We start from the raw sequence: 27,145 nt of genomic DNA, 5'->3' as shown, positions 1-27,145 counted from the left end.
GTGGAATGCATAGTCCCTAATTAGGGACTTTCTAGATGAGCATGGACACAGGAAAAGGCGTGCTTCCCCATTAGCCACTTTTCAGCTGAAACAAGCTTTTGAAGCTCGTCCCGCTGTTGCTGAGGATCGGCTCAAACTCGGGAGAGGCTGGGACTCTCCTTAGGGGTGGGGTCCCGGTCGGCGGACAGGGCAGCCGCTTTTTCTTTGGGACTGAGTGGAGTTGGGAAGGATCCGTGGAGGCGCTGGGCTAAATCAGCAGACAAATCAAGGGGGAAGGCACAAGGCCGCGGTGGCTGCCAGCCTGGGGCTCGCATCCCGCTGGGCGACCCCTCCGGCCGGAGCCGGGGGGTCACGCGGCCCCGGAACAAAGCGTCGCGGGAGGAGCCGCCCTGACCCGGCGGGCAAGCGCTAGCTTCTCGCGGGCCAGAGCGCCACGTGCCAGGATCTGTTGAACGCGCAGTGCACGGGCGCAGCAACGGTAGCCGAGTAGCCCCCGCACCTACTGCCGCCCTTAGAGACCCACACAGCTACGCCCGCGGAGGCCGCCGCCGGCCGCGCCAACGCCTGTGCGCCTGCGCGCCCGCGAAAGCCCCGCCCCCCCCGGCTCCCGGCGCGCGGGGCCGCGCCTCCTCATGGCCGCCGCCGCAGTGTGTGGTATTTAGCGGGGGCGCGCGGCGGGCTCGAGGACGCGCGAAACGGCGGCGGCGGCGGCGGCCAGGGGGGAGCCGGGGCGGCCGTTGCGGGGCGCGCTCTCGAGAGGCGGCGGCGGCCCAGGGTGTCCCGTCGGTCTCGGCGCCGGGAAGAGGCGGTGGCGCTGCCCGCGGCGGCGGGGGTTGGCGACGGAGCGCGTTGGTGCCAGGACCGGGGTCCGAGGCGCGCTCTCCGCCCACAGGTAAGTGGGGCCCGGCCTGAGGGAGGAGCCGGCGGCGAGGGGCTCTCCGACAGGCGGGCGCCCAGGCCCGGTAATGGCGGAGGGCGGGAAGGGCGGCCCGGCCGGGGCGCGGGCAGTCGTCGGCGCGGCGGCGCCTTTGTCTCGGCCGGAGCCGGGCCGCCCGGTCGAGCGCCGCCCCCCGCCCCTCCCCTGCCCTCAGCCTTCGCAAGCCGGCTCGCCCCCGCCCCCGGAGCCCCGGGCCCGGCGGGGTGGCGGCGGGGGTCGGCCCCGCGCGGCCGGGCCGAGGGCGGGGGAAGGGCCTCGGCGGCGGCCCAGCCCCCGCGCGCCCGGGAGGCGGGCCCGGCCGGGGGTGGCGTCCGGCGCGCCCCGCGCCCTCGTGCCGGCCTTTGTTGTGGAGGGTCCCGGGGTGTGCGGCCAACATGGCGGAGGTCAGCTGAGTGCGGGCAACTGCCGGGGCCCTGCCCTCCCTCCTCTCCCCGCTGCGCCCGGAGGCCCGGGCCGCACCGCGCCGCTCGGCGGGCCTCTGCCTCCACTCTCTGCCCCCGAACCCCGGCTGGAGCCGTCCCGGACGGGGCTGCCCTCTTCCTGCCGCTTCGGCCGGAGGCTTCATTGTGCAGTGGGAAGAATGCAGCCTCCTCCCTTGTTTATGTCGTTAGAGAAGAGAGCGCGTGAACGGCGTGCCGGGGGAGCTCTCGCTTATTATAAACCTGGCATTTCCTAGGGTTCATTTGCCGGGTAGTTTGGGGTCCTTTCTTAACTCTCCCAAATTTATAACTTAAGAAAGTGAATAACCAGGGCCACTCCGATGCGTAGGTTCTTTTTCGTTGTCTGCCGGTTCCTGGAAAGATACATAATTTGTTTGCTCGGACATTCAGAAAAGTCCAGCTTGGGTGTTCGGAAAATCAGATTGTGTGTAGCTCTTTTGCCGAAGTCATAGAGGCCATGAACAAGCAGAGAGACCATGGATACTGGATATAGGACGGTGTTCTGACTGTCCCCACCTTTGCTTATAGCGGCTGTCAAGGGTAAATTGTTAACTCTTCAGCAGTTGGATGTTGAGAGCACGGGCTGTGAAGTCCGACTGTCTGCTTTGGGTCAAATCCTGTTCCACCGGTTTGTGACCTTGGGCAGATACTTCTCTGTGCTTCGCTTTCCTTATCTGCAAAATGGGTGTAACGACAGTATCTACTTCAAGCCCTGTTGAGAATTGATGAGATGACAATAGGTGGACTGAAAGCAGTGGCAGGCCCATACTAAGTTCTCGACAAATGCTTACTGTTAAGACTGTTGTTTAATAGCTAAACTTAGGAGGTTTTCTTGGCATGATGTGTTGGTATGATGAAAGTGCATAGACCAGAATCTGTGAAATCAGGTCACAGATCTTTAGTGCTGGTTTTTTTCTTTCAATGCGTTTTGTTGTTAAAAAGGACAAGGAGATCTGTATGATAAATTAACAGACTTTCTGAGATGGTGGCATTTTGGAAATTGCTATGGCCGGGGATTTGAATGGCTATATCTTTGTGATTAAAAAAAATCAAATTGATTAAAATGAGGTCTCCTTTTAGCTAGTTTAGATTTATTGATCAGTTCACTTTCAAGGACTTGAGTTAACCAACTTGGAAAAGTGGGACAGTGAATACTTGAGTGTGTATCTATGATGGTATCTATGGTGTTACCATCACTTTTAGAAGTTACTGAAGAGCAGAATGTAGTGTGGTGGCAAATGTAATGGTCTGGTAATTTTATCTGGGAGTTGTTGGCTCAAATTATGGTGGAGAGGATTTTAATTAGTTGTTAGGAGGACTTTAGACTGGTAGATCTTGAGACTCAAAGTAGATTACACAAATTGGTTGTGTAGTGTTTCATTCTGAAAATTTAAATAAAGATACAGATTTCTGTAATCTTGGATGGTTAGTTGCAATTATGTCCAGAATTTGTTCCCCAAAGTTTATGCCAGTTTTTTTTTCGTTATTGGCATCTTTCCAACATAATTTACTAACATTTAATATTTTAAACAAATACATATAATAGATGTGAAACTGATAACTTTTCAGGATAAGTATTCCACAAAGTACAAATTCAGAAACAATTTTAATGCATTTTACATCTGTTAAATATTAATCTATTCCTTCTAAGCTTCGGGAAGTTCTTACGAAATTGCTGTAGAAAAATATTCTTTCTTAATATCTGTAATTAAAAAGCATAATTAGGTTAATTTGGAGTTATGAAGGAATTATCTAGCTATGTCAGTAATGACATAGCATAACAAATAGGATTTTCAGTGAGTATGGTGTTTTGAAAACAGGTAACAAAGTTTAACTAGGGTAACAAAGTTTAGTAATTTGCAAAGTTTTAGATGACTGCTTAAATTGTATTTTTAAGCAGTTCATTTACAAAATTTTTAAAGGTTGGAGGTTCTTTGTTTAAAGAGATTTATTACAGAATTTTGTGGAATTTCCATATTCGCCTTGTGGAATGTTAAAATCTAGATATTTTTGGTACAGCCCTCTCTTTCAACAAAATCTATATGAAATCCCCAGAACCTTCCATCCCCCCCCAAAAAAGGGAAATTTTCCTTTTTACAATAAGTATCCTTAATAGTATTCTTCAAAATAGCAGGATTTCTAATGCACTTTAAATGATTTAGTTCCCATGGCTATAATTACTAGAATATTTGCTGCATAAGGGCAAGAATTGTGTTTTTAATATATATCCTCAGTACCTAGTGCTCAGTAAGTATTTGTTTACTCACCTACTACTGTGCATATTCTAATGACATTCAGAGCTTTATTTTTATTTTTATTTTTTTTGAGATAGAGTTGCTCTGTTGCCCAGGCTGGAGTGCAGTGGTGATGTCATAGCTTATTGTGGCCTTCAACTCCTGGGCTCAAAGGATCCCCCCGCCTTAGCCTCATAAGTGGCTGGGACTAGGAGCATGTGCCACCACACTGGGCTAATTTTTTAAAAAGTTATTTTGTAGAGACCAGGTCAGGTCTCGCCATCTTGCCTAGGCTGGTGACAAACTCCTGGGCTCAAGTAATCCGCTCACCTCGGCCTCCCAAAGTGCTGGGATTACAGGTGTGAGCTGCTGTGCCTGGCCTCCAATCTTTTTGCCTGCTGAGATGTAGACCCGTATATCCCCTTGTGCAGATTTTTTTATTTGACTTTATTTTTTAGAGCAGCATTAGATTCATAGCAAATTGAGTAGAAGAGACGAGATTTCGCATGTAGCCCCTGCCCCCACACGTGTAACCTCCTTCATTATCAACATTCCCGGCCAAAGTGGTACGTTTGTTACAATTGAGGAACCTACATTGACACACCATTGTTACCCAAAGATTATAGTGGCGTACATTTTATGGGTTTAGACAAATACATAATGACATACATGAATGCTTTCACCACCCTAGAAATCCTCTGTTCTCCACCTATTTGTCCCCACACCCCCAACCAACTTAATCATCTTTGTTTTATTGTCTCCATAGTTTTGCCTTTTCCAGAATGTCATATGTGTAGCTGGGCTTTTAAAATATGTAGCCTTTTCACATTGGCTTCTTTCACTTAGTAATATGCATTTAGGTTTCCTCCACGTCTTTATGGCTTGGTAACTCATTTCTTTAGGGCTGCATAATATACTGTTGTCTAGATGTACCACAATTGGTTTATCCATTCACCTACTGAAGGATGTCTTGGTTGGATTCCAAGTCTTGGCAATTCTGAATAAAGCTGCTATAAACGTCCATTTGCAGGTTTTTGTGTGGCCATGAGTTTGTAACTCCTTTGGGTAAATGCCAAGGAATGTGATTGCTGGATCAGGTAGTAAGAGTATGTTTAGTTGTTTTGCTGCTGTTTTTTTGAGACGGAGTCTCACTCTGTCCCCTGGGATGGAGTACAGTGGCACAATCTCAGCTCACTGCAACTTCCACCTCCTGGGTTCAAGTGATTCTCGTGCCTCAGCCTCCTGAGTAGCTGGGATTACAGGCGCCTGCCATCATGCCCAGCTAATTTTTGGATTTTTAGTAGAGGCAGGGTTTCAACATGTCGGCCAGGCTGGTCTTGATCTCCTGATCTCAAGTGATCTGCCTGTCTTAGCCTCCCAAAGTGAAGAGTATCTTTAGTTTTGTAAGAAATTGCCAAACTGTCTTCCAGATTGGTTGTACCATTTTGCATTCCTACAAGCAATGAATGAGGGTTCCTGTTGCTCTGTATCCTCGGCCGGATTTGGAGTTACCACTGTTCTGGATTTTAGCCGTTCTTTTTTTTTTTTTTTTTGAGACGGAGTCTCACTCTGTCGCCCAGGCTGGAGTGCAACAATGGCGTGATCTCGGCTCATTGCAACCTCCACATCCCAGGTTCAAGTGATTTCTCCTGCCTCAGCCTCCCGAGTAGCTGGAATTAGAGGTGTACACCACCACGCCCGGCTAATTTTTTTTTTACTTTTAGTAGAGACGGGGTTTTGCATGCTGGTCAGGTCAGTCTCGAGCTCCTGACCTCAAGTGATTTGCCCACCTCGGCCTCCCAAAGTGGGGGGATTACAGGTGTGAGCCACTGCGCCTGGCCTGTAGTGGTATCTTACTGTTTTAAATTTGCATTTCGGTGATGACATGTGATGTGGAGCATCATTTCATATGCTAGTTGTTATCTGTATATCTCTTTGGGGGGGAGTTAGTTAAGGTCTTTTTGACTCTTTTTTTTAGGTTGGGTTGTTTTGTTATTGGTGAGTTTTTATTATTTTTTGTTTGTTTGTTTGTTTGTTTTGGAGACAGAGTCTTACTCTTGTCCAGACTGGAGTGCGGTGGCACCATCTCAGCTAACTGCAACCTCCGCCTCCCAGGCTCAAGCAGTTGTTCTCGTGCTCAGCCTCCTGAGTATCTCCTGAGTAGCTGAGATTAGAGAAATGAGCCACCGTGCCCGGCTAATTTTTGTATTTTTAGTAGAGAAGGAGTTTCGCCATGTTGGCCAGCCTGGTGAACTCCAGGCCTCAAGTGATCTGCCTGCCTCAGCCTCCCAAAGTGCTGGGATTACAGGCGTGAGCCACCGTGTTCGGCCAGGTTTGCATATTTTGGATAACATTTCTTTTTTAGATACGTCTTTTGCAGATATTTTTTCTGTTCTCTATCTCAAAGCTGGCATTGCCTTTCTTTTTCACATTTACATTCATTCCTTCTACCTTTAAGAGGTCTCCTTTTGGTCTCCAGCCTTACAGTCAGTTTTCCTACTGCAGTTGAAGTGAGCTTTCTAATAGGTGAACCTGACTTAAAAGGCTTTCAGTGTGAAGTCCTAAGTTCTTGATATGGTTCGTAAGTACATAGCCTCTCCTGAGCTGGCCTCTCTTGTTACTCCCCTGCCATTTTAGACTTTACTTGCAAGCTCCTCTCATCCTATTAAGCTCTATTATCTCAGCCTGGACATCACTAGCTGAGAAGCTCTTTGTGAACTCCGCACATTGAATTGGATGTCATCTCTGTGTTCCCATAGCACTCTGCTCGGCCCCACTGTAACATATCCTCCTGAATTATAATTTTTCTTTAGTTGTATGCCTCCCCAAATAGACTGTAATCTCTATGACGACTTGGTCATCTTTGTGTCTCAAGAGTTTAGGACTCTTTCTGGAACATAGGTGGTGCTCAGTAAAAAGTTATTGAGTGACTGACTCCACACTGTCCTTGTTAAACTCTTCTAGCCTTTTCGTTTTGTTTTTACCAAGGCATAGTGTTTCTTACAAACTTCTCTAGCCTTATTGCCTATGTTTCCCCTTTGCCCTACCTAGGCCGACTGGGTTCTTTTGTTCCTTGAACACTGCTTTAGCATCTCTGTGCCTTTGGTCATGATTGTGTTTAGCCTCTGAAATGTCTATTTGTGCTACTTTGGGTAGATTACTGAACCTCTCTAAGCCTTAGTTCTATTAGTACATGAACAGTTATTAAGTATATTGCTGTTCCCTGCCGTCCCCCCGCCCCCCGCCAGCCCCCGTGTCCCAATGCTAGAGTGTCAGTATAATTAAGTGGCTAAGAGGACAAGCCCTTAAGAGTCAGATCTGGATGTGTCTCTTGGCTCTATCACTTATTAGTTGTGTTTGTGACTTTAAGTTCCATGAGAGCAGGGACACTGCCTACGTCGCATCTAAAAGCACATTGCCTAACACACCAAGTGTTTATTGTAAAAAGATTAGTTGTTGAGAAAGTTACTTCTCTAAATATTACCACTTACCTTCTAGTGAGGAAAGAAAGAAACAGAATTACAAATTGTGAAGTGTACTGTAAAGGAGTCAAAGTGCTGAAGAGAGACCAGTGGGGTGGAAGGGAGACCTGGTGTCCAAGGATAAGGAGCGAGCCCTTTGAAGGGGGAAGGAGTACGTCTTAGATGGAAGGTGCAGCCAGATAAAGGCCCCATGAAGTAGGGATGAATTTGGACTGCTCTAGGACCTGAGAAGTGTTGCTGGAGCAAATGGGTAGTAGAGAGAGACGGTTGAAGAACTGTGCAGAGGGAAAGAGAGGAGAGATGCTGTGAAGTGTTAGCTGATACTAGCATCTGGCTGTTGTTCAAGGAGATTCTAGGAGAATAGAGCAATATTAGGACTTTTATTTTCTAAATGTAAACTATTTTGCTGACATTTAGCCTAAATACATATGGAAAAAGTGCTCAAATCATGTGTACAGCTTGATATTTTCACAAAGGGAACGCTATTGTAACCACCTCCCAGATCGAAGAAACAAGGAGCCAACCCCTTCACAGGAAACCACCTCTTGACTTTTTACACCATAGATTTATTTTGCCTAATTTTGTGCCTTATATGAATGGAACGGTACAGTTTGTACTCTTTCATTCTTTTGTTGTTGTTGTTGTTGTTTTGAGACAAAGTTTCACTCTTGTTGCCCAGGCTGGAGTGCAATGGCACAATCTTGGCTCACGGCAACTTCCACCTCCCGGGTTCAAGCGATTCTCCTGCCTCAGCCTCCCGAGTAGCTGGGATTACAGGCATGCACCACCACGCTCGGCTAATTTTTTGTTTTTAGTAGAGATGGGGTTTCTCCATGTTGGTCAAGCTGGTCTCGAACTCCCGACCTCAGGTGATCCGCCTGCCTCGGCCTCCCAAGGTGCTAGGATTACAGGCGTGAGCCACTGCGCCCGGCCTGTACTCTTTCATTTCTGTTTGGCTTCTTTCACTCAACATTATGTTTTTTTGTGTGATTAAGGAGTATTACTTGCTTATCCATGACAAAGTTACCAGCTGAATAGCCATGTGTCCCGGTACTTCTTATTTTATTTTATTACTATTTTTATTTTTATTAGAGACGAGATCTCACTATGTTGTCCAGGCTGGTCTCAAACTCAAAGGCTTTAGCAATCCTGCCGCCTCGGCCTCCCAAATTGTTGGGATTACAGGCGTGAGCCGCCACGCCTGGCCCTTCTTTTATTTTTTAAGTCTTATTCTTTTCCCTGACCATCTCAAATACTTTCTGACCAGTATTTCTAGAAGGATTTTTTTTTCCTTAAATCTTCAGGAGGCTCAGCATGGTGGCTCACACCTGTAATCCCAGCACTTTGGGGAGGCCGAGGCTGGTGGATCATTTGAGGTCAGGAGTTCAAGACTAGCCTGGCCAACATGGTGAAGCCCTGTCCTTGTCTCTACTAAAAATAAAAAAATTAGCTGGGCATGGTGTCATCCCCCTGTAATTCCAGCTACTTGGAGGCTGAGGCAGGAGAATCACTTAACCCAGGAAGCGTAGGTTGCAGTGAGCCGAGATGGTGCCACTGCACCCAGCCTGGGCAACAGAGCAAGACTCTGTCTCAAAAAAAAAAAAAAAAAAAGTCTTCTAGAACTTTAGGTTTAATGTTACAGACAAGGTATGACCAGAATAAAGCTGGCAGAAACCTTCCATTAGGTTTGTGGTTGCCCGGTCATTTTGAACTTAACTTGTTTTTTTTTTTTTTTGCTTATTCATTTTTGTTTTGAACAGTGAGTCTGGGCACATGGAATAAACTAGAAAGAGAAAAACCTTTGGAGAACTAATTATATTTATAAAACAGATCTTGCCAGTGAGAAATATTTTCTTAAGGACTTTAATGCCAGTCTTGAATTTTGTAGAAAATATTTCACTGTACTTAGTGTAGTTATTTATTAGTGTCACATCGACCACCTTGGTCTAGTGATGGTTGATACAGTAAATACAAGTGTATACTAGCTTCTCTGCAAAGACTCTACCTTGGAAAGATTACTTCAATAATTTATTTGACAAAATGAAGTAACCCTCTCCCTGTTAAAAACTTCTTCCTGGTTTCCTTCCTTTGTATTTCACATTAAATTTTGCCCTTTTGAGTTTGCCAGAGCTCAGGCTTGTTGGGTAAGGTAGCTTTACTTTTAAAAACTTGTCGAGGGCCCTAATTTAGCTTTATTAGAACAACTTTGGGTATCTTGTCTATACAGATGTTAGTTAATTTTTGTAGACTGTATTCTTTTGAGTTTGTGAGGGGAGGGGGGCTATCACAAATTTTGTTAACTTTTAAAATGTTTAAGATATTTTCAGCCGGATGTAGTGCCGGGCGCCAGTAATCCCAGCTACTCGGGAGGCTGAGACGGGAGAATTGCTTGAACCTGGGAGGTGGAGGTTGCAGTGAGCTGAGATTGCACCACTGCACTCCAGCCTGGGCGACAGAGCGAGACTCTGTCTCAAGAAAAAAAAAAAAAAAAGATTTTTTTTTTAATAGTATAAAATAAAATGTCTACGAAATATGTAGCTTTTTGTGAATAGGCTGGTTTTAAGTTTCCTGTAAGTATCCATCTATTTGAGGAATTTTAAGAAAAAAAGTGAAAGCAAGGAGAAAATCGGCTCTTGAATTCTGTATTTGATATTTTGTAGAAGTTACTAGCAATTCATTAATAGAAAATGTGGAGACATGATAAAATGTGCATTAAAATTTTTAAGTGTAATATTTTTTATTGCCAATAATTTTATGAAACATTGGAGAGATACAGAAATCCCTCCTCACCCCCAAACTATTATTTATAATGTGATTACTAAAAAGTAAACATCGTAGACATTTTGGTGTAGTCTGTGTGTGATTCACATTTTTTTGTTTTACTCAGCCAAAGATATTTTAAAGTTAGTTTCTTTGATCTGACTTAAATTCTTGTAGTATTTCTCACGATTATCATCTCTAAGAACTATATATGTTTGAACTGTGGTACTGTAATTTCAAACGATGGAATTTGTGCTTAGTCTCTGTTTCTTGCAGTTCTTGATGCTTTGTGTGCCTGTAGTTCAGTGGTCCCATCTCTCTCTGGTTTCTGATTCCAGACTTGCTCTCCCTTTGTCTGATCCTGCATCTTAAACATTAAACTACATTCTGCAGTTTGGATGTCCTTCCAGTTTCTTTTCTGTTTCATTACATGCTATATACATGCATACATACATGAAAATAGATACATCAATGTGCACATCTATTATACTTACCTATTTTTTTTTTTAACCTGAATGAAATTGTAATCTGTATATTCTGTGGCTTTTTTTTCTCCCCCCCCGCTTTTTTTTTTTTTTGAGACGGAGTCTCGCTCTGTCGCCCGGGCTGGAGTGTAGTGGCCTGATCTCATCGCACTGTACCCTCCAACTCCTACGTTCAAGCAATTCTCCTGCCTCAGCCTCCCTAGTAGCTGGGATTGCAGGTGCCCACCACCATGCCTGGATAATTTTTGTATTTTTAGTAGAAACAGTTTCACCATGTTGGCCAGGCTGGTCTCCAACTCCTGACCTCAAGTGATCCACCTGTCTCAGCCTCCCAAAGTTGCTGGGATTACAGGCATGAGCCACTGCTCCTGGCCTCTCTCCCCCCACCCCGTTTAAACAGTTGATTCTTACACGTTAGTAAGTCTGATGTGTGAGTCCATTTTATTTAAAAAAGGCAGCACAGTATTCTGTTGTATGGATCATAATTTAACCACTTTCTTAGGATAGGGCTGTTTTCAGTTTACTATTACAAACAGGTATCCATACACACCCACTCCTTTGCCAACATTAGAGGATAGACTTTTTAGAATCTCACTGTGTCGCCCTAGCTGGAGTTCAGTGGCACCATCTTGGCTCACTGCAACCTCCGTGCCCGGGTTCAAGTGATTATCTTGCCTCAGCCACCACTTTGACCTCTTTTAGCTGATTATTTTTGCATTTATCTTTGTCTTTAAATAACACGCCTCTGTTGTTTCTAGATTTCAGTTTTTTGCTTTCTTTGTTGATTTCCGGTTGTGACTTTAACTCTTCTTGCCCCCATCACATGTGCATACCCTTCTCACTCCTACATTCCTAATTTAGTTAGTAACGCTGCAGTTTTTTTATTTGCAGTATCCTGTCAAAGTTATTCACAGTTTGAGCCATGTAATAAACTGATTACTTCTTTCTCTGCATTTTTTAGTTTTTATTTTTTGTAGGTAATACCTTTTTTCTTCCTTCCTATTTTGGCTTTGTTTTCTTCTGTGCTTACTGCTAATGCTACCTCACATTCCTTCCCGCTTGTCTAAATGTTCCATCAGATTGTTTGGATGCCTTCAGTTGCCCTCTTCTAGCATAAAGTTGTCATTATCTTCAATAGTTTCTTTACCTTTCTCCTAGATGCAGTCTTCTGTTTATTGTAACCCCGTTCTTTTTCTTGGTTATTTCCCTTGTATTTGAAGAGCTTATCTTCCAGGAGCTTCCTAAGAACATATCCGGGGAGGTAGTATTTTGAAACTTTGTGTCATCATTCTGCCCTCAACACTTTCAGGATAGTTGGGTATAGAATTCTAGGGCATAATTTTCTTTGAGAATTTTAAAAGCATTGTTCTGTTGCTTTCTGACTTTGGATGTTGCTGCCCGAAAGTCCAAAGTTTTTGTTTTCTGATTTATTTATTCACCCAAAAAAATTTTATTGGAGCCTGTACTATGTGCCAGGCACTGTATTAAGTTTTTGGAATACATAATTGAGCCAGACAAAAATCCTACCTTCCAATTGAGGACGGGGGTGCCTATAACAACAAATAAAAAATAATAAGTGAATTATGTAGTCTGTTAGAAGGTAATACATTCTTTGCTGGGAAAAGAGGAGGAGGTGTGAGATGGGCAAAGATTTAGGAGTACACAGAGGGGCAGTGGGCAGGGTGCCGCTTGCTATTTTAAATAGAGGGTCTGAGTGAGTGTCATTGAATGTAACACGTAAAGATTTGAAAGTTAGGGAGTTAGCCACATGGATATTCAGGAGAAAAGTATTTTAAGACACAGGCCCAAAGGAGCAACCTAGCATTGCCACTGAGCAAGGAAGTCAGTGCAGTGAGTAGAGGGGAACAAAGTAGGAGATGAAGTCAGAGAGTAATGGGAACACAACACCATATTGTATCCTTATACATAATGGCCCCTTGTGGGCTATTTTTAGGATTTCAGCTTTTACTCTAACATGGGTAGCCAGTGGAGGGTGTAGAGCAGAGATTTACGTCATCTGATATAAAACGGAGCTGGATTAATTAATCTAATTGCTGTGCTCAGAACATATTAGCTGGTGAGGGTGGGAGACATAGCTGGGAACAATGAGACTGGTTGGGAGGATATTGCAGTAATCCAGATGAGAGATACTGGTGGCTTGGACTAGATGGTAGTGGTAGAGGCAGGGAGGAATGGTTGGATTCTGAATATATTTTGAAGGGAGGTAATAAGATTTCCTGACTGTTTTAGATGTATGTTGTGAAAGAGAAGAATCAAGGCTGACTCGAAGGCGCTTGACCTGAGTAACTGGAAGGATGGAGTCTCTATCAATTGAAAAAAGGAAGACTCTGAGTGGAGAGACTTCGGGAGGTGATAAGGAGTTTCTCTTTGGCCATTCCCCTGAAGGGGCAATTGGATTTACAAATCTGGGGTTTCAGACAAATCTGGAGCGTTGTGTTTATTTTTAAAATCTGGGCTGGAGATAAAAATTGTGAAATCCTTAGCGTGTTGATGGAATTCAAAACTAGGAGACTGAATGAGATCACCAAAGTACCAGTGTACATAAGAAAAGAACATCTTAGGGTGTAAGGGTGGGAGACAAGGATGGAAACAGACTGGTTTGGAAGAGATTACAGTAATTTATAGGCAGCTACAATTTCAATAATTTGGGGAGAAGAGCAGGAATAAAAGGAAGCTGAGGAGTGACTGGTGAGATAGGAAAACCAAGAGTATGTGAAGTTGGTGAATAGAGTTTATTAGGCAGGGGCCCAGTGATCCGTCAACTCTGTCAGGTGTTGCTGACAGTTCAAAACTTGCAATTTAAATACAAACAAAACCACAGAACCATTGAAATTCAAATTACTGATTCACTAAAATATTGGATACTGTTGGCTGAATTTTAGTCTTAAAACTGCACTTATGGGGTTGACTTACGGTTACGAAATTGACTGTTACCGGGCAGGTTCTTTTTGAGTTAAGCATACCTTAATTGCCCTGTATCATGTGGTCATATGAAATCTTACTTTTTTCACTGACATACAAGTGCTTTAGTGGAAACCATGATGGCATTTGCATTTAGGCTTTGCTTCACACAAATGAATTATTTATGTATTAGATCTACCTCAGCTTTTCTCTTTAGCTTGCGTAGAGAAAATAGGACCAACTTAGAGCCAGTGTGGCCATAAATATGAATAGAGGCATTTAATTACATGGCTAACAGGTGTATTCAGATGATTCAGAATGTGCTGATACTGTTTTTTAGACTATTAAAAACATGAAAGTAAAATATTAAATTTTTAGAGAAATGTGAACTCCGTGTGAATAGAATCTTAGTTTGAGGGAAATTAGTATAGGTTGTTAATTCTTCTGTTACATTCTTAGTTGAAATAACTAAAATGGTTTGGCTAGAGTTTCAGGTGGTACTGCTTATGTCAACACGGATTGTAACTATTTCAGCTGAATATAATTGAATTTTAATAAGGCTCCATGATTTTTTAAAAGATGGCATTTCTTTCCTATAAATTCCATTACTTTTTTTCTATTTTACTAGTAAAGAGCCATCAATCAAAATGTATCAGACTTGCTAATGTGACTTTTTACCCTGTTTCTTTAATTTCTTTGGTCTTCCTAGCAATATGCTCTTTTATGCTTAGTTCAGTATCACAAACTCTATAGATTACTGCTAATTTTGATTTGCTGTAAAAATTTTTTTCTCTGTGTGTGTGTGTGTGTGTATAGATACTTACCTACCAGATTTGTCAGATGTAATGTGAAGTTGAATGTATTATATGGTAGAGTGTAGAACTAGGTACCATGAATTTTATAAGTAAGGTTTTAAAAAGCACAGCTTAAATGCCAAGATGGAGTAAAAGAGCAAGCGTGCACTGGAATGTTTGAGAATTTTGTATCCTGAGAGGATATAAAACATAAGGTAGTAAATGGCTGTATTCAGATAACTAGGTAAATAGTATTTGAATGCTTTTATATAGACACTGAGACTTGGTTATATTGCAGATTAGTTTGTAATCAAGACTGACGTTTCAATAATTTTAAGTGTTGCTAAAAAGTTTTAAGGTTATTTAAAAATTTTAGTAATGTCTGGTATGAAATAAAAAGTTGAAAAAGCCTGTTCCCTCTGCCTGGTTCTGTTGCTCTTCTCTGCTCTTTCCTCTCCATGATACTTACTTTGCTTTAATTTCATATCTAATGACTTAATGGCAGACTTAGAATATGTGATTCTATCACTTTGATGGAAAGTAAAGGTTTAATTTAAAGACTTCAGGAAGTTTATTTTCTTGACACATTTTTGTAAATATGGAAAAGATGTTTTGAATGCCAAATTAAATATTCCATACCAGGGTAAGTAAGGAGAACATACATACTATTTTTTAGGGTTATTCAAAAGAAGATGAGATTAGAGACAACAAAACATCTGGCTGTGCTCGTATTTATTTCAAGGCACTGTATTGCCCAGGCTGGAGTGCAGTTGCTATTCACAGACAGAATCATGGTGCAGTACAGCCTTGAACTCTTGGGCTCACATGATCCTCCCTCTTCAGCCTCTTGAGTAGCTGAGACTGCAGGCATGTGCCAGCTTGCTCTTTTTTTTTTTTTTTTTTTTTTTTTTGAGATGGAATTTCACTGTTGTTGCCCAGACTGGAGTGCAATGGCACGATCTTGGCTTACTGCAACCTCCCCATCCCGGGTTCAAGCGATTCTTATGCCTCAGCCTCTGGAGTAGCTGGGATTACAGGCACCTGCCACCACACCCGGCTAATTTTTGTATTTTTAGTAGAGACAACTTTTCACCATGTTGGCCAGGCTGATCTCAAACTCCTGACCTCAAGCGATCCCGCCAGCCTTGGCCTCCCAAAGTTGTTGGGATTACAGGTGTGAGTCACCATGCCTGTCCTTGAAATCTGTTTGGTTTTTTTTGTTTTGTTTTGTTTTTTTTTTGAGATGGAGTCTTGCTCTGTCGCCCAGGCTGGAGGGCAGTGTCGTGATCTAGGCTCACTTCGAGCTCCACCTCCCAGGTTCACGCCATTCTCCTGCCTCAGTCTCCCGAGTAGCTGGGACTACAGGCGCCCGCCACCGCTCCTGGCTAATTTTTTGTATTTTTAGTAGAGACGGGGTTTCACTGTGGTCTCGATATCCTGACCTCATGATCCGCCCACCTCAGCCTCCCAAAGTGCTGGGATTACAGGCGCGAGCCACCGTGCCCAGCCGAAATCTATTTTCTTAAGTAAGGTGGGGATAAATGTCTAACTGGTCATTGGAAAGGTTAAATGAGAACATATGTAAATCATTGAGTCTACCTGGCACTTAGTAGGTGCTTAATACGTGTTTGGGGCAGTTCTTCGTTAATGAAGAACTGTTGTTTAGCTTGCTGACTCTGGAACCCATTGAGACTAGCAGCAAGAGCAAACCCAACAACCAAGGTCCAAGGAAAGACGTGAAAATTAAGCATGAAAATTTATATAGAGGGGTTAAGGAGTTACAAGAGTAATGTAATAAGAATTTATGTGGCTCTTCCTACTTAAGGGAAAGGGAAGGGAGTGGCCATTCTTGCCATCAGTCTCTGTTCGCTTGCTGGAGATTGAGGATACCTATATATTTTGGAAAATGCTTTAGCATATCAGAAGGTTATCTGCAAAGGGTTGAGAATGAAAATGGCATTAGGCTTTTCTTTCACTTACATCATTGAATAGCAGAAGACAGTGGGCATAACTTACTTAGTTCTTAGGGAAGAGGGTTGTGACCAGGATTCTAAGCTGTGGAATTTATGCAAGAGCTTCAGACTTAGAAGATGGAGAGTTAATCACTTATGTAATCCTTTCAGAAACTTTCTTTGAAGTGTTGTGATCACGCCACAAAATTAAGGATTCAGGTGTAGTTAGGTTTGATTAATTGCTTTGACAAAGTTAGGAGCTTAGTACAATCTTTATTGTGTCTAGTGGGAAAGGGAAAGTTTTACTATTGGCATGTTGAAGGGCTTGCATTGTTTTAGGGGGATCTTACACTTTATTTATTCTTTCCCAGACAGGGTCTCACTCTGTTGCACAGACATAGCTCATTACAGCCTTTACATCCCAGGCTCAGATGAGCGTCCCACCTCAGCCTCCCAAGTAGCTGGCTCTGCAGTGGATGCCACCACATCCAGCTAATTTTTTTTGTATTTTTTTTTGTGGAGATGAGGTCTCAGTGTATTGCCTAGGCTTGTCTCAAACTCTTGGGCTCAAGTGATCCTCCCACCTCAGCCTCCCAAAGTGCTGGGATTACAGGTATGAGCCACCAAACCCCATGTATATGCTAATCTTTAGCTTGGGTGGAAGCCTCAAAATAAAGTGATTTAGCAAGTGTTGTATTTTGCTTTGAACACATTTAAGTCGGGATTTGCCTTTCCTCTTTGTCTTCTGTTGACAGGAGCTTTCCTGGGTTTCCCTCATCTCCAGTAATCTTTCTAGACCTATTAGTGTAACTTCTTCTGTAGCTGCAAAGTTTTCAGAATTATCTTCAGGAAAAATGGAGGTTTTAGGAAAAACATACAATTTTAAGAAATCATTTTATTGCTTTGCTACAGTTCTGGAAACTATAGATTGTTTAATTTATTGTCCTCATCTTATAACAGTGTTTGATTTTTTAACTTTTGGCATTTTAACTTGTTGAATTTTTAGGAGACTTGCCTTGATTTTGTCATTGTGTAAGAAGCAAGTAAGTCTTAAAATAGAAGCAATGTTTAATTAACATTTTAACGTAAAACATTTTCTACATAATACCTGCCACAATGTCAAATGAGTTTGGAAAATACCCTTTTAACCTAAAGGCATTCTGGGAACAAGAAAAGCCTTAAGTGTTTTGAATGGAGGAGTTTTATTTAATTAAGATTTCTAATGGAAGGAGCAAATTTGTAACTGATACCTATAATTTTATTTTATATTTTATTGTTTCTAAGAATAATTTTTGTGTTACTAGAGGTGGGGTAGTGATAATCGCATCTTACCCTTTCTTTTTTTTTTGAGACGGAGTCTTGCTCTGTCGCCCAGGTTGGAGTGCAGTGGCACGATCTTGGCTCACTGCAGCCTCCGCCTCCTGGGTTCAAGTCGATCTTGGCTCACTGCAGCCTCCGCCTCCCGAGTTCAAGTGATTCTTCTGCCTCAGCCTCCCAAGTAGCTGGGATTACAGGCACACGCCACCATGCCCGGCTAATTTTTGTATTTACTTTGTAGAGGCAAAGCATCACCATGTTGGCCAGGATGGTCTTGAACTCCTGACCTCAGGTGATCCACCTGCCTTGGCCTCCCAAAGTGCTGGGATTACAGGCGTGAGCCACCACGCGCAGCTCTTTTTTGTTGTTGTTGTTGTTTTTTACTAAATTAAGAATAAACATGTTTTACTTTTTGCTCATTTTGACTGTTTTCACAGTTAATCAGACTAATCTTTATAAAGCAGTTTATTGTCTCCTTTGGAGAAAATACAGCTAAAAATCACCAGTATCCTCATATAGGTAACTGATTCATTGGTCTGATGTTGTAGCCCTCTTGATTTCTCACCCCGTCCCTCCCGTCTGTGTTCTATTTGTAACTTCATTTACAATATATTATGATTTTTTTTCCATATCTGACTACATTTCTCCATTTTAAACTTTTATAAGTAATTTATAAAAGGAAACAAAGATTGCCACGTGGAATTGAGAATAAAAGTTTATCTTTCTACTGTTAAGTATGCTAAGGTGGTAAAGCAATGGCTGAATGCTCTGAAATTACTAAGACAACATTAAAGGCTGATTCTAAAATGTTTTTGTTTAGATTGACATCTACTTAAACTATATACCAAACTGGGCTTGGGACGTAGGCTTTAGAAAGTGTAGGTAATAGTGCATTCTTGCTAAGTTTTGGATTTTTGCCAGTTTTGGATTCTATGGGCTTGTCTTAAGGTACTTCTGTGAACTTTTCAGCTTTTTGTAAAACTAGTGTAAATATTCTACCTAGTTGAGAATTAAGGTTTATTGTGCTAAAAATTAAATGGTGGTTGATTCTTGGCAGACATGTTTGGTCACCTTTGCAAGGTTAAGGCATCTTTTGGAGTGTGTTTCTTGGAATCTACAAATTCTAGGTCTCTGACTAATTGATGACTTGGCAATTAGGTCTCAGCTGAAAACTTAAATATTCTGGAATATGTACCATCCATGATACACATAAATTACCCATCTCAGTCTAGACAAAAGCCAGTTGAGGCTGGAAACAGTCCAGTTTTACAGCTCAACAACTGGTGGAGCCGGGGTCTGAATCCAAGTGTAGATGACCCTAGAATGCTTCCACTTTTCTGACTTAATTAAGTAGAGGAGCCTGTCCATAGATCAGTGGTTTTCAGAGTGTGCTGTAAGGCTCTGTACAGATCTTTTGGAGTTTGGTAAACAGTGAAATATCTTTTGCTTGAGAAATAATCAGTCATCTTTTTGTTGTATACATTTTGGTTCTCTCATAGTTGTGTTTGGAAGAGTTTCTCTAAAACATATGAAATTTTCTTCTCTAGGGAAATTTAAGACCTGTCGAATGAAAAAATATTAGAAAATAAAAATACAGACTGGGCACAGTGGCTCAGCACTTTGGGAGGCCAAGGCAGGCTGATTGCTTCAGCCCAGGAGTTCGAGACCAGCCTGAGCAACATGGGGACTCCCTGTCTTTACAAAAAAATACAAAGAAAATTAATGAGAGTGGTGGTGCCAGCCTGTGGTCTTAGCTACTGGGGAGATTGAGGTGGGAGGATTGCTCGAGCCCAGAAGACCGAGGCTGCAGTGAGTGGAGATTGTGCCACTGCACTCAGACCTGGGCAACAGAGTGAGACCCTGTCTCAAAAAAAGGGAAAAAAAGTAGTTGTGGGGCTGTGTCTATTTTCAATTATATTTCTTTTCCTAATGCTGTTTTGTGTAGCCTGTATTGTAAAACGAGGTTGAGGTGATTGAACACACTTAATAGAGTGAGGAAGCGGTTAGAGTTAAAATTTCTTGCTGAAAGTGGGTAATCTGCAATTCCTTGCATTGGGTTCACTCCTCACTGCCAGCTCTTGCTGCATTTGGAGGCTGCCCTAAGCATGATGTAATGACAGGTTAAACCTCTGCACGCACTAGCTGATGCAATGCAAATCTGAGGCCCAGGACTTTATTGGGGCAAGGGTAATGCTTGTTTAAAAACAAAACAAGCTACTCTGCGTTTAATGAGGCCATTTAAGATGGCTTTCCCAGAGTGGGAAGAGAGTATAATCTCTTAGGAGGTTTAAGTAGGAGTTTAATGTGGCAGAAGTGTGCTTACTACTTTTCCTGCGAAGTCTTTTCACAGCGGGTAAGGAGAGTTTAAAATATAGTGCCGATAGGAGGAGAAATGAAGTGAGCTAGAATTGAGGAAATATGGTAGTTGATGCCCGGTAAATACCTGTTGAATGAATTCGGGAGAATGTTTTCACTCTAAAAATTCAGAGTTCGCACGATAAACCTGGAGCGTAGAGCCAGTGTGGCCACGCATTTCCTAGATAAGCTGTAGCTCTTAGATCGAAACCATAAGAAACTGCCGATATTCGACTGTTCTGACCTACCGAAAAGAGCATGGTTCCACCTAATTTTAAACTGGTGGAAATGCTGAGGAAGGCTCGATGTCGCTGGGGTGGGATGGGGTCAACGGCGGGGTGGCGGGGGCTCCCCCCCTTCTTTGGCTGGGGGGCGGGGCTTGCGGGCACGGCCCCACCCTTGCGCGAGCAAGACGGGCACCGCCCTGCGCGCCGCGCGCCCTGAACTGGCCCTGGCGCCCCGGGTTGGAGTGGGCGTTCCCGACGTAGGCCCAGCCCCGGCCGAGGCTCCAAATGGCTCTCCCGGCAGGCAGGCTCCTGCAGTAGCCCCTGAGCTGGCTCAGGGAGCGTACTTCCTTCTCAGCCAGCGCGTCGCCCCCTGCATCCGCGGCCTCCACCGGAGCTGGGCAGGAGCCTACCCAGTGAATCTGGAGAAGACAAACTTGGGAGACAGACGAAAGCTTAGGGCACATTGGAGGACAGCGCAGCTGTGGCTCCCATTTTTGGAGATGCAGTCGAATTTGAGCTCACAGGGAGGTGTGGTTGCCTCCTGGGGATGGAAAGGCTTCCTTTCTCCATCTCTGTAACTGGTGCTTCTGAGAAGTAAATGGTATTTGGATCCTGACCTCAGACGTGAATTTGGGTCTTCTGTGCTTAGGAGCAGAAAGAGCCCAGGACGGGCCTCTTCCTTTACTTCCTGGGGGAAACGCAATGCGTGGCCTGACTTCTCATGACGGGAAAGGCTACTCCACCTTCTCTGTACTCCTGGAGGGGAGTCTTGTTCACATGTTTACCAGCGGCCAGGACAAGGAAGAGAAAAGGTATTGACATTAAGAGGATGGGTTGCTGAGGCTGTGAAACTTGAACGCTATTAGTCAGTGGAACCTGCCTGGCTTAGGGAATGGCTGCAGCAGAATCGAGCCGTTTCCGAGGTTCTCAGTCATGTTTCATTTGGGCTGCTGTGCTTTTTTCTGTTTAAATCAAACTTCAGGTTACGTCATGACTTCTGCAGGGCTGTCCTTGGTTCCTACTGCAGGGTGCCTGTGTGGTTGGGATTCCTTTTCTGTTTCAAGATGGAGCTGGGTTCCACCCTTGGAGCTTTGAGAGGCTTTAGCAGTTGCTGTCCTGTAATACCTCCATTCACAAGAAATACCGTTCACATTTCGCTTCTTTTTCACACTTTGAATAGGAGTTAAAAGTGCCATTTGGAAAATGGCAAAGATACACATTGTAATGTGAGCCCGAACTGTTGTTGATAAATGTATAACTATTGCTAGGTCAATAAATTGTGAACAACAGTGTTTTGCTTGGTCTGTAGCTATGTTGTGTTAAGTATAAACTGAGTTTACTGCCCTCGGATGTGATTCTTTGGTTTGATTTAGTAATTTAAAAGGCATTGGTTGACTAGACTGTTTTTTGCCCAAGGAACCACTTTGTAATTGTTACGCTGCTTACTGAAGTAAAGTGGACCATGCAGTAGGCATACAGCATACAGCCAGGGTGTTTTGGCAATGCTGAGCCCACTGTTTTACAAGTGACATAAAATGGATGTCATATGTACAAAGAATCTACTCAGAGGGAAACTGGATTACAGGAGAGCTCCTTTATAGTCCTTTGTCAGGGGACAGAATACCTGGGTCACACTGGGCTTCAGATGAGAGTTGATTCATGTTCTGAGTCCATATGATGAGACACATTACGATGGAATTCTGTCACTTTTGTTGCCTCTTGAACTTTAAAATATCCCTTTAGTGACGTGGAATTAATCTTATTTTTTCCTTCACCCTCAGCCCTCATTTAAGCTATCAGTTGGTAACCATTTGGGTAATCGAAACCCAAGTTGCATTTACTTGGTCACATTGGTAACCAACATAGCTTCTTAAAAGTTCCTTGCAACAGAATAATGACTATAATTGAGATAAAACATTAATTTTGAGGCTTTAATTTTGTTGATATGGCTTAGTGGCCGGGCGCAGTGGCTCATGCCTGTAATCCCAGCACTTTGGGAGGCTGAGGCGGGCGGATCACGAGGTCAGGAGTTCGAGACCAGCCATGGTGAAACCCCGTCTCTACTAAAAATACAAAAATTAGTCAGGCGTGGTGGCGGGCCCCTGTAATCCCAGCTACTTGGGAGGCTGAGGCAGGAGAATTGCTTGAACTTGGGAGGCAGTGAGCGGAGATCGCGCCATTGCACTCCAGCCTAGGCAACGAGCAAAACTCCATCTCAAAAAAAAAAAAAAAGATTATGGCTTAGTAGAGTTACTAGGAGTGTAGTCTTAGGACATCAACTGATCTTTTTTTTCACCCCCAAGACAAATAGTGGCCAGCCATATTCCAGCCCAGGTAGCTTCCTGGGAAAAGTTGCTTTTTTTATCTTTGACTCAGCCTGACGAGTTACATTGTCGATTATTTCTTCCAGATGATATTTACCTGTTAAATAGTGTTGATTACTCTGCTGATGAATGTTTCAGCAACGCTGGAGAACCCTAGGCTGCAAGGGGTTCTTCACCTGTTGACTCCATCCCCCACCGCCAGTATGGCATATATATCTCTGCCGTGGTATCATCTTTATTCTTTCCTTTTTCATTGTCTCTTCCTGACTGTCCTCCTTTGTTCATTATGTCTGATACATATTGTGGATTGAGAGTAGAACAGAAAGATATACTTTCTCTACTAGACTAAAAAGTTTTGAGATGGCCCTCCATTTCTCCCATGCCTCCCTTCACCTTTGTTGTGTTTTTATTTTTATATTTTCGCTACCTTTACTAGGGAGTACATCCCCTCACTCTTGAGGTGGGCACTGATCAGTAGCAAATAAGATTAATATCTGGCTGGTGATAATTTGGGGGGAAGACTTAATCAGATAGAGATGGATAATGGGATGGCAGCAGACCTTTCCCCTTGTGACCCTCCCCTCATTTCCAAAATACACCTCTAGAGTAGATAATTGCTTACCATTAAGAAGAGTTAATGGAAGGTGATACTCTGATTCTTTGGCATTGGAACTACATTTATCCCGCGGTATCCTCGGATTAGTTCTAGGACCCCCTTCCCCATACCAAAACCTGAGGATGCTGAAGTCCCTGATAGAAAATGGTGTCATATTTGTATGTGCATATTCTCCTGTATAATTTAAGTGATCTCTGGATTGCTTAATACAATGTAAACAATATGTAAATAGTTGTTATAGACTGTATTTTAAAAATTTTGTATTCTTTATAAATTTTTCTGAATATTTTCAATCCATGGCTGGTGAAGTCCTCGGATGCAGACCGTGCGGATACAGAGTGCCGATTTTATACAGGAGTTCACCTGTAACTCCCTGTACCTATCAACAGCTGACTCCAAATTAGAAAGAAATAGAGTAAGGGAGCCTCAGGGAGAGTCCTAGCAAAACGGATTCGATTAAACTTCGGTTCCTTGTATAGTTTCTCTAGTTGTTTATGGTCCATCTTCTGTTTTAGCATTTATTATTCCATGTAGTCTATCCAAAGACGATTAAGGGAGTTCCAAATGTTTTCCGGAATATTTTGAAAAGAGAGCTTATCCAGTGTACAGATCCTGATAAAGTGCACATTCAGTGTAATTTTTTTTTAATATCTTACTTTTTTAATCCTATTTTTCTTTCTCTTTTGCTCAGTAAATTTTGTATGAAACTTTAAAAGGACTTATGGCATGTAAACATTATTTATAAAGTAAATCATGGTTATAATTATTTTTCTCTTGCCTCCTTATGTATTTATTTCAGAAATGAGCCGTCAGACTGCTACAGCATTACCTACCGGTACCTCGAAGTGTCCACCATCCCAGAGGGTGCCTGCCCTGACTGGCACAACTGCATCCAACAATGACTTGGCGAGTCTTTTTGAGTGTCCAGTCTGCTTTGACTATGTGTTACCACCCATTCTTCAATGTCAGAGTGGCCATCTTGTTTGTAGCAACTGTCGCCCAAAGCTCACATGTTGTCCAACTTGCCGGGGCCCTTTGGGATCCATTCGCAACTTGGCTATGGAGAAAGTGGCTAATTCAGTACTTTTCCCCTGTAAATATGCCTCTTCTGGATGTGAAATAACTCTGCCACACACAGAAAAAGCAGACCACGAAGAGCTCTGTGAGTTTAGGCCTTATTCCTGTCCGTGCCCTGGTGCTTCCTGTAAATGGCAAGGCTCTCTGGATGCTGTAATGCCCCATCTGATGCATCAGCATAAGTCCATTACAACCCTACAGGGAGAGGATATAGTTTTCCTTGCTACAGACATTAATCTTCCTGGTGCTGTTGACTGGGTGATGATGCAGTCCTGTTTTGGCTTTCACTTCATGTTAGTCTTAGAGAAACAGGAAAAATACGATGGTCACCAGCAGTTCTTCGCAATCGTACAGCTGATAGGAACACGCAAGCAAGCTGAAAATTTTGCTTACCGACTTGAGCTAAATGGTCATAGGCGACGATTGACTTGGGAAGCGACTCCTCGATCTATTCATGAAGGAATTGCAACAGCCATTATGAATAGCGACTGTCTAGTCTTTGACACCAGCATTGCACAGCTTTTTGCAGAAAATGGCAATTTAGGCATCAATGTAACTATTTCCATGTGTTGAAATGGCAATCAAACATTTTCTGGCCAGTGTCTAAAACTTCAGTTTCACAGAAAATAAGGCACCCATCTGCCTGCCAACCTAAAACTCTTTCGGTAGGTGGAAGCTAGACACATGAAGGTAAATAAAAAGAAAGGCTGTTAAATACAGGAAACAGTTGCATGTAGTAACACTAATATATTTAAAAATAAGTCAACAGTAAACCACTGAAAAAATATATGTATATACACCCAAGATGGGCATCTTTTGTATTAAGAAAGGAAGCATTGTAAAATAATTCTGAGTTTTGTGTTTGTTGTAGATTGATTGTATTGTCGAAAAATAGTTTTTTTTTTTTTGTTTTTGCGTGGGAGTGTGTGCGTGCGTGGGTGTGTGCGTGTTTGGGTTTTTTCCTTTAACTGACAAGCCATCTTGAGTGGTCATGGGCCACTGCTTTTCCCCTTTGTGAGTCAATACATAGTGCTGCTGTGTGCTTTTTGTGTGTGTGTATTTGCTAATTTTTATTAATTTTAGTTTTTCATTAAATAAATTTGACTTTTCTGTAATTCAGGTTTTTCCTTTTTTTTGTACCATTTTAAAGTTAGTGTCTTTTGATATGCGTATTTGTTTATGATAAAAATTTATAACATGTTCAATATTTTCTTTTCCCCCATTAATCAGTTCATTAGAAATATTTTAAAATCAGCTATTTTGTGAAGCCATGAGTTTCAGAAAGTAAAGGTGACGTCGGAAAAATGATCAAAAGCTATTTAAAGCATCTATAAGATGCTCTCTCTCTTTCTGTCTTCTACAGATGAGTCACACCTTTGAGCTTAATCTTTGAAAGGTTAGAGAATAAATTGATTTTTATAAATACTGCAAATCAGGCTTTTGTTTCCTTTTTCAAATATCTTGGACAAATCACATGTTTTAAAATTTGTTCTTGTATTTATTGGTTTTGCAGAAGAAGGCATCGTCATGCACAGTATTTGTAATTAAAAGCAAATCATTTGTTTAAAAAGGCAGTTTGCAAAAAATGTTTTTGGTCTTTTATAATTCTCATTAAAAGAATATCTGGCAAATTAAAAAAATCTTACTGTGTCTGCTTTAGCTCTAAGTTTGATAAAATCCAAAGTTATTTTCCTGTTTCATTTCGTACTTTAATTATATAGCAGAAAGCTGTGTGTTGTCATTTTTAAGTGTGGTAGATTTATACTCTAAATCACAGCAAATAACTGGGTATATGGCCTCTGGATTAGTCTTTCCCATGCCCTGCCCCTCTTGCCCACATTTTGATTCTTACAACGGTCAGGAGAATGACTAAAATGCTGATCACTTTTCACCTCTTTAAAAAAGCACAATGATATAATAAATTCACTATTTCATAGCCTAGTGGCTAAGAGCCTTGGTTCTGCAGCCAGACTTCCAGGCACCTAAGTGCCAGTCTTGGCTCTACCCCACTAACCAGCTGTGTGACCTTGGGCCCCAGTTTCCTAATGTGTAAAGTGGGGTTAAATTATAGTAGATACTTAAAATGTTTAAATGGGGTACAGGTATGTTACCTGAAACTGCTTTGTTCATGTCAGCATCCAGCGAATGTTAGCTACCATTATGCCTCTAGTACCATGTAGTTAACTGTTGCTAATTACTTTGAGGCACATGGCAAGATTCTGAAATTGCCTTCTGAATGGTGAAAGAGAATTTTGTGTGGTTTTTATGGGTACTGTAAACCTAGACAGTCAATGAAAATTTGGACTTCACCATTACCCCACCACTGATTCTGGATAATTTTGGATAAGAGTTTATTTCTGTTATCCATTTTCAGAAAAGATGATTGTGTAGTCTCTTCCTTACATAAATATTATCTTTTGAACTGGTTATAATGTGCTTGTGGAGCTTTTTTTTTTTTTTTTTTTTTTTTTGAGACGGAGTTTCACTCTTGTCACCCAGGCTGGAGTGCAAGTGGCATGATCTCGGCTCACTGCAACCTCAGCTTCCCAGGTTTAAGCGATTCTCCTTCCTCAGCCTCCAGAGTAGCTGGAACTACAGGCACGTGCCACCATGCCCGGCCAATTTTTATATTTTTAGTAGAGACGGGGTTTTACCGCGTTGGTCAAGGTGTTCTCAATCTCCTGACCTTGTGATCCGCCTGCCTCCCAAGTGCTGGGATTATAGGCGTGAGCCACTGCGCCCGGCCTTGCGTAGCCATTTTTATGGTGAAAGAGAATAACAGTTCAACCACAGATTTATATTCAGGTCTGTTCATTAGCATGTGTGCTTGGAAAAAGCGACTTTTATTCCATATTTAATGTTGTATGGTGAAAGCGTTACATAACAATATGTAAAAGGGCTCCCAATATCTTTCAAAATAAACGTGGCTGGACGCTGTAGCTCATACCTGTAATCCCAGCACTTTGAGAGGCCAGGGTGGGTGGATCACTTAAGGTCAGGAGTTCGAGACCAGCCTGGCCAACATGGTGAAACCCTGTCTCTAAAAGTACAAAAAAGCCAGGCATGATGGTACACCTTATTAGGGAGGCTGAGGCAGAAGAATCCCTTAAACCCAGGAAGCAGAGGTTGCAGTGAGCCAAGATCGTATCACTGCACTCCAGCGTGGGTGACTGACTGAGACTCTTGGCTCAAAAAACAAAACATATTGGGTATATTCATGGAG

The 27,145-nt window shown here is 42.7% G+C and overlaps 2 protein-coding genes across 4 annotated transcripts in view; one reads left to right on the top strand and one right to left on the bottom strand.

Annotated features, from left to right (window-relative positions):
- Positions 1 to 582: 582 nt before the first annotated feature.
- On the top strand, positions 583 to 25,562 carry SIAH1 (siah E3 ubiquitin protein ligase 1). 3 transcript variants are annotated; one of them, XM_054452508.2, is made up of 2 exons: positions 583 to 892; positions 23,645 to 25,562. In XM_054452508.2, exon 2 carries the CDS (start codon positions 23,647 to 23,649, stop codon positions 24,493 to 24,495), a length of 849 nt encoding a protein of 282 aa, XP_054308483.1. In that variant the 5' UTR covers positions 583 to 892; positions 23,645 to 23,646; the 3' UTR covers positions 24,496 to 25,562. The 3 variants fall into 3 exon arrangements, with proteins under 3 accessions (XP_054308483.1, XP_054308484.1, XP_054308479.1); XM_054452509.2 differs by lacking the exon at positions 583 to 892 and adding an exon at positions 1,222 to 1,320; XM_054452504.2 differs by lacking the exon at positions 583 to 892 and adding an exon at positions 20,217 to 20,717.
- LONP2 (lon peptidase 2, peroxisomal) overlaps positions 24,459 to 27,145 on the bottom strand; it is a 124,988-nt gene continuing 122,301 nt past the window's right edge. Inside the window, exon 17 of the mRNA XM_054452503.2 lies at positions 24,459 to 24,598. Within this exon, the coding sequence (XP_054308478.1) occupies positions 24,479 to 24,598 (120 nt within the window). The 3' untranslated portion in view covers positions 24,459 to 24,478. The remainder of the gene's footprint in view (positions 24,599 to 27,145) is intronic.

This window comes from Pongo pygmaeus, chromosome 18 (genome assembly GCF_028885625.2).
Source record: "Pongo pygmaeus isolate AG05252 chromosome 18, NHGRI_mPonPyg2-v2.0_pri, whole genome shotgun sequence".
NCBI lineage: Eukaryota > Metazoa > Chordata > Mammalia > Primates > Hominidae > Pongo > Pongo pygmaeus.
The sequence above is the reverse complement of the archived record's forward strand: the minus strand, read 5'-3'. Positions and strand labels throughout refer to the sequence as shown.

What these genes read in the sequence shown, in the direction of transcription:
- SIAH1 (XM_054452504.2), top strand. Translation starts at nt 20,627, where the DNA reads ATGACGGGAAAGGCTACTCCACCTTCTCTGTACTCCTGGAGGGGAGTC. An exon ending in CAGGACAAGGAAGAGAAAAG is followed by an intron (nt 20,718 to 23,644) that starts GTATTGACATTA and finishes TATTTATTTCAG; the next exon opens with AAATGAGCCGTCAGACTGCT.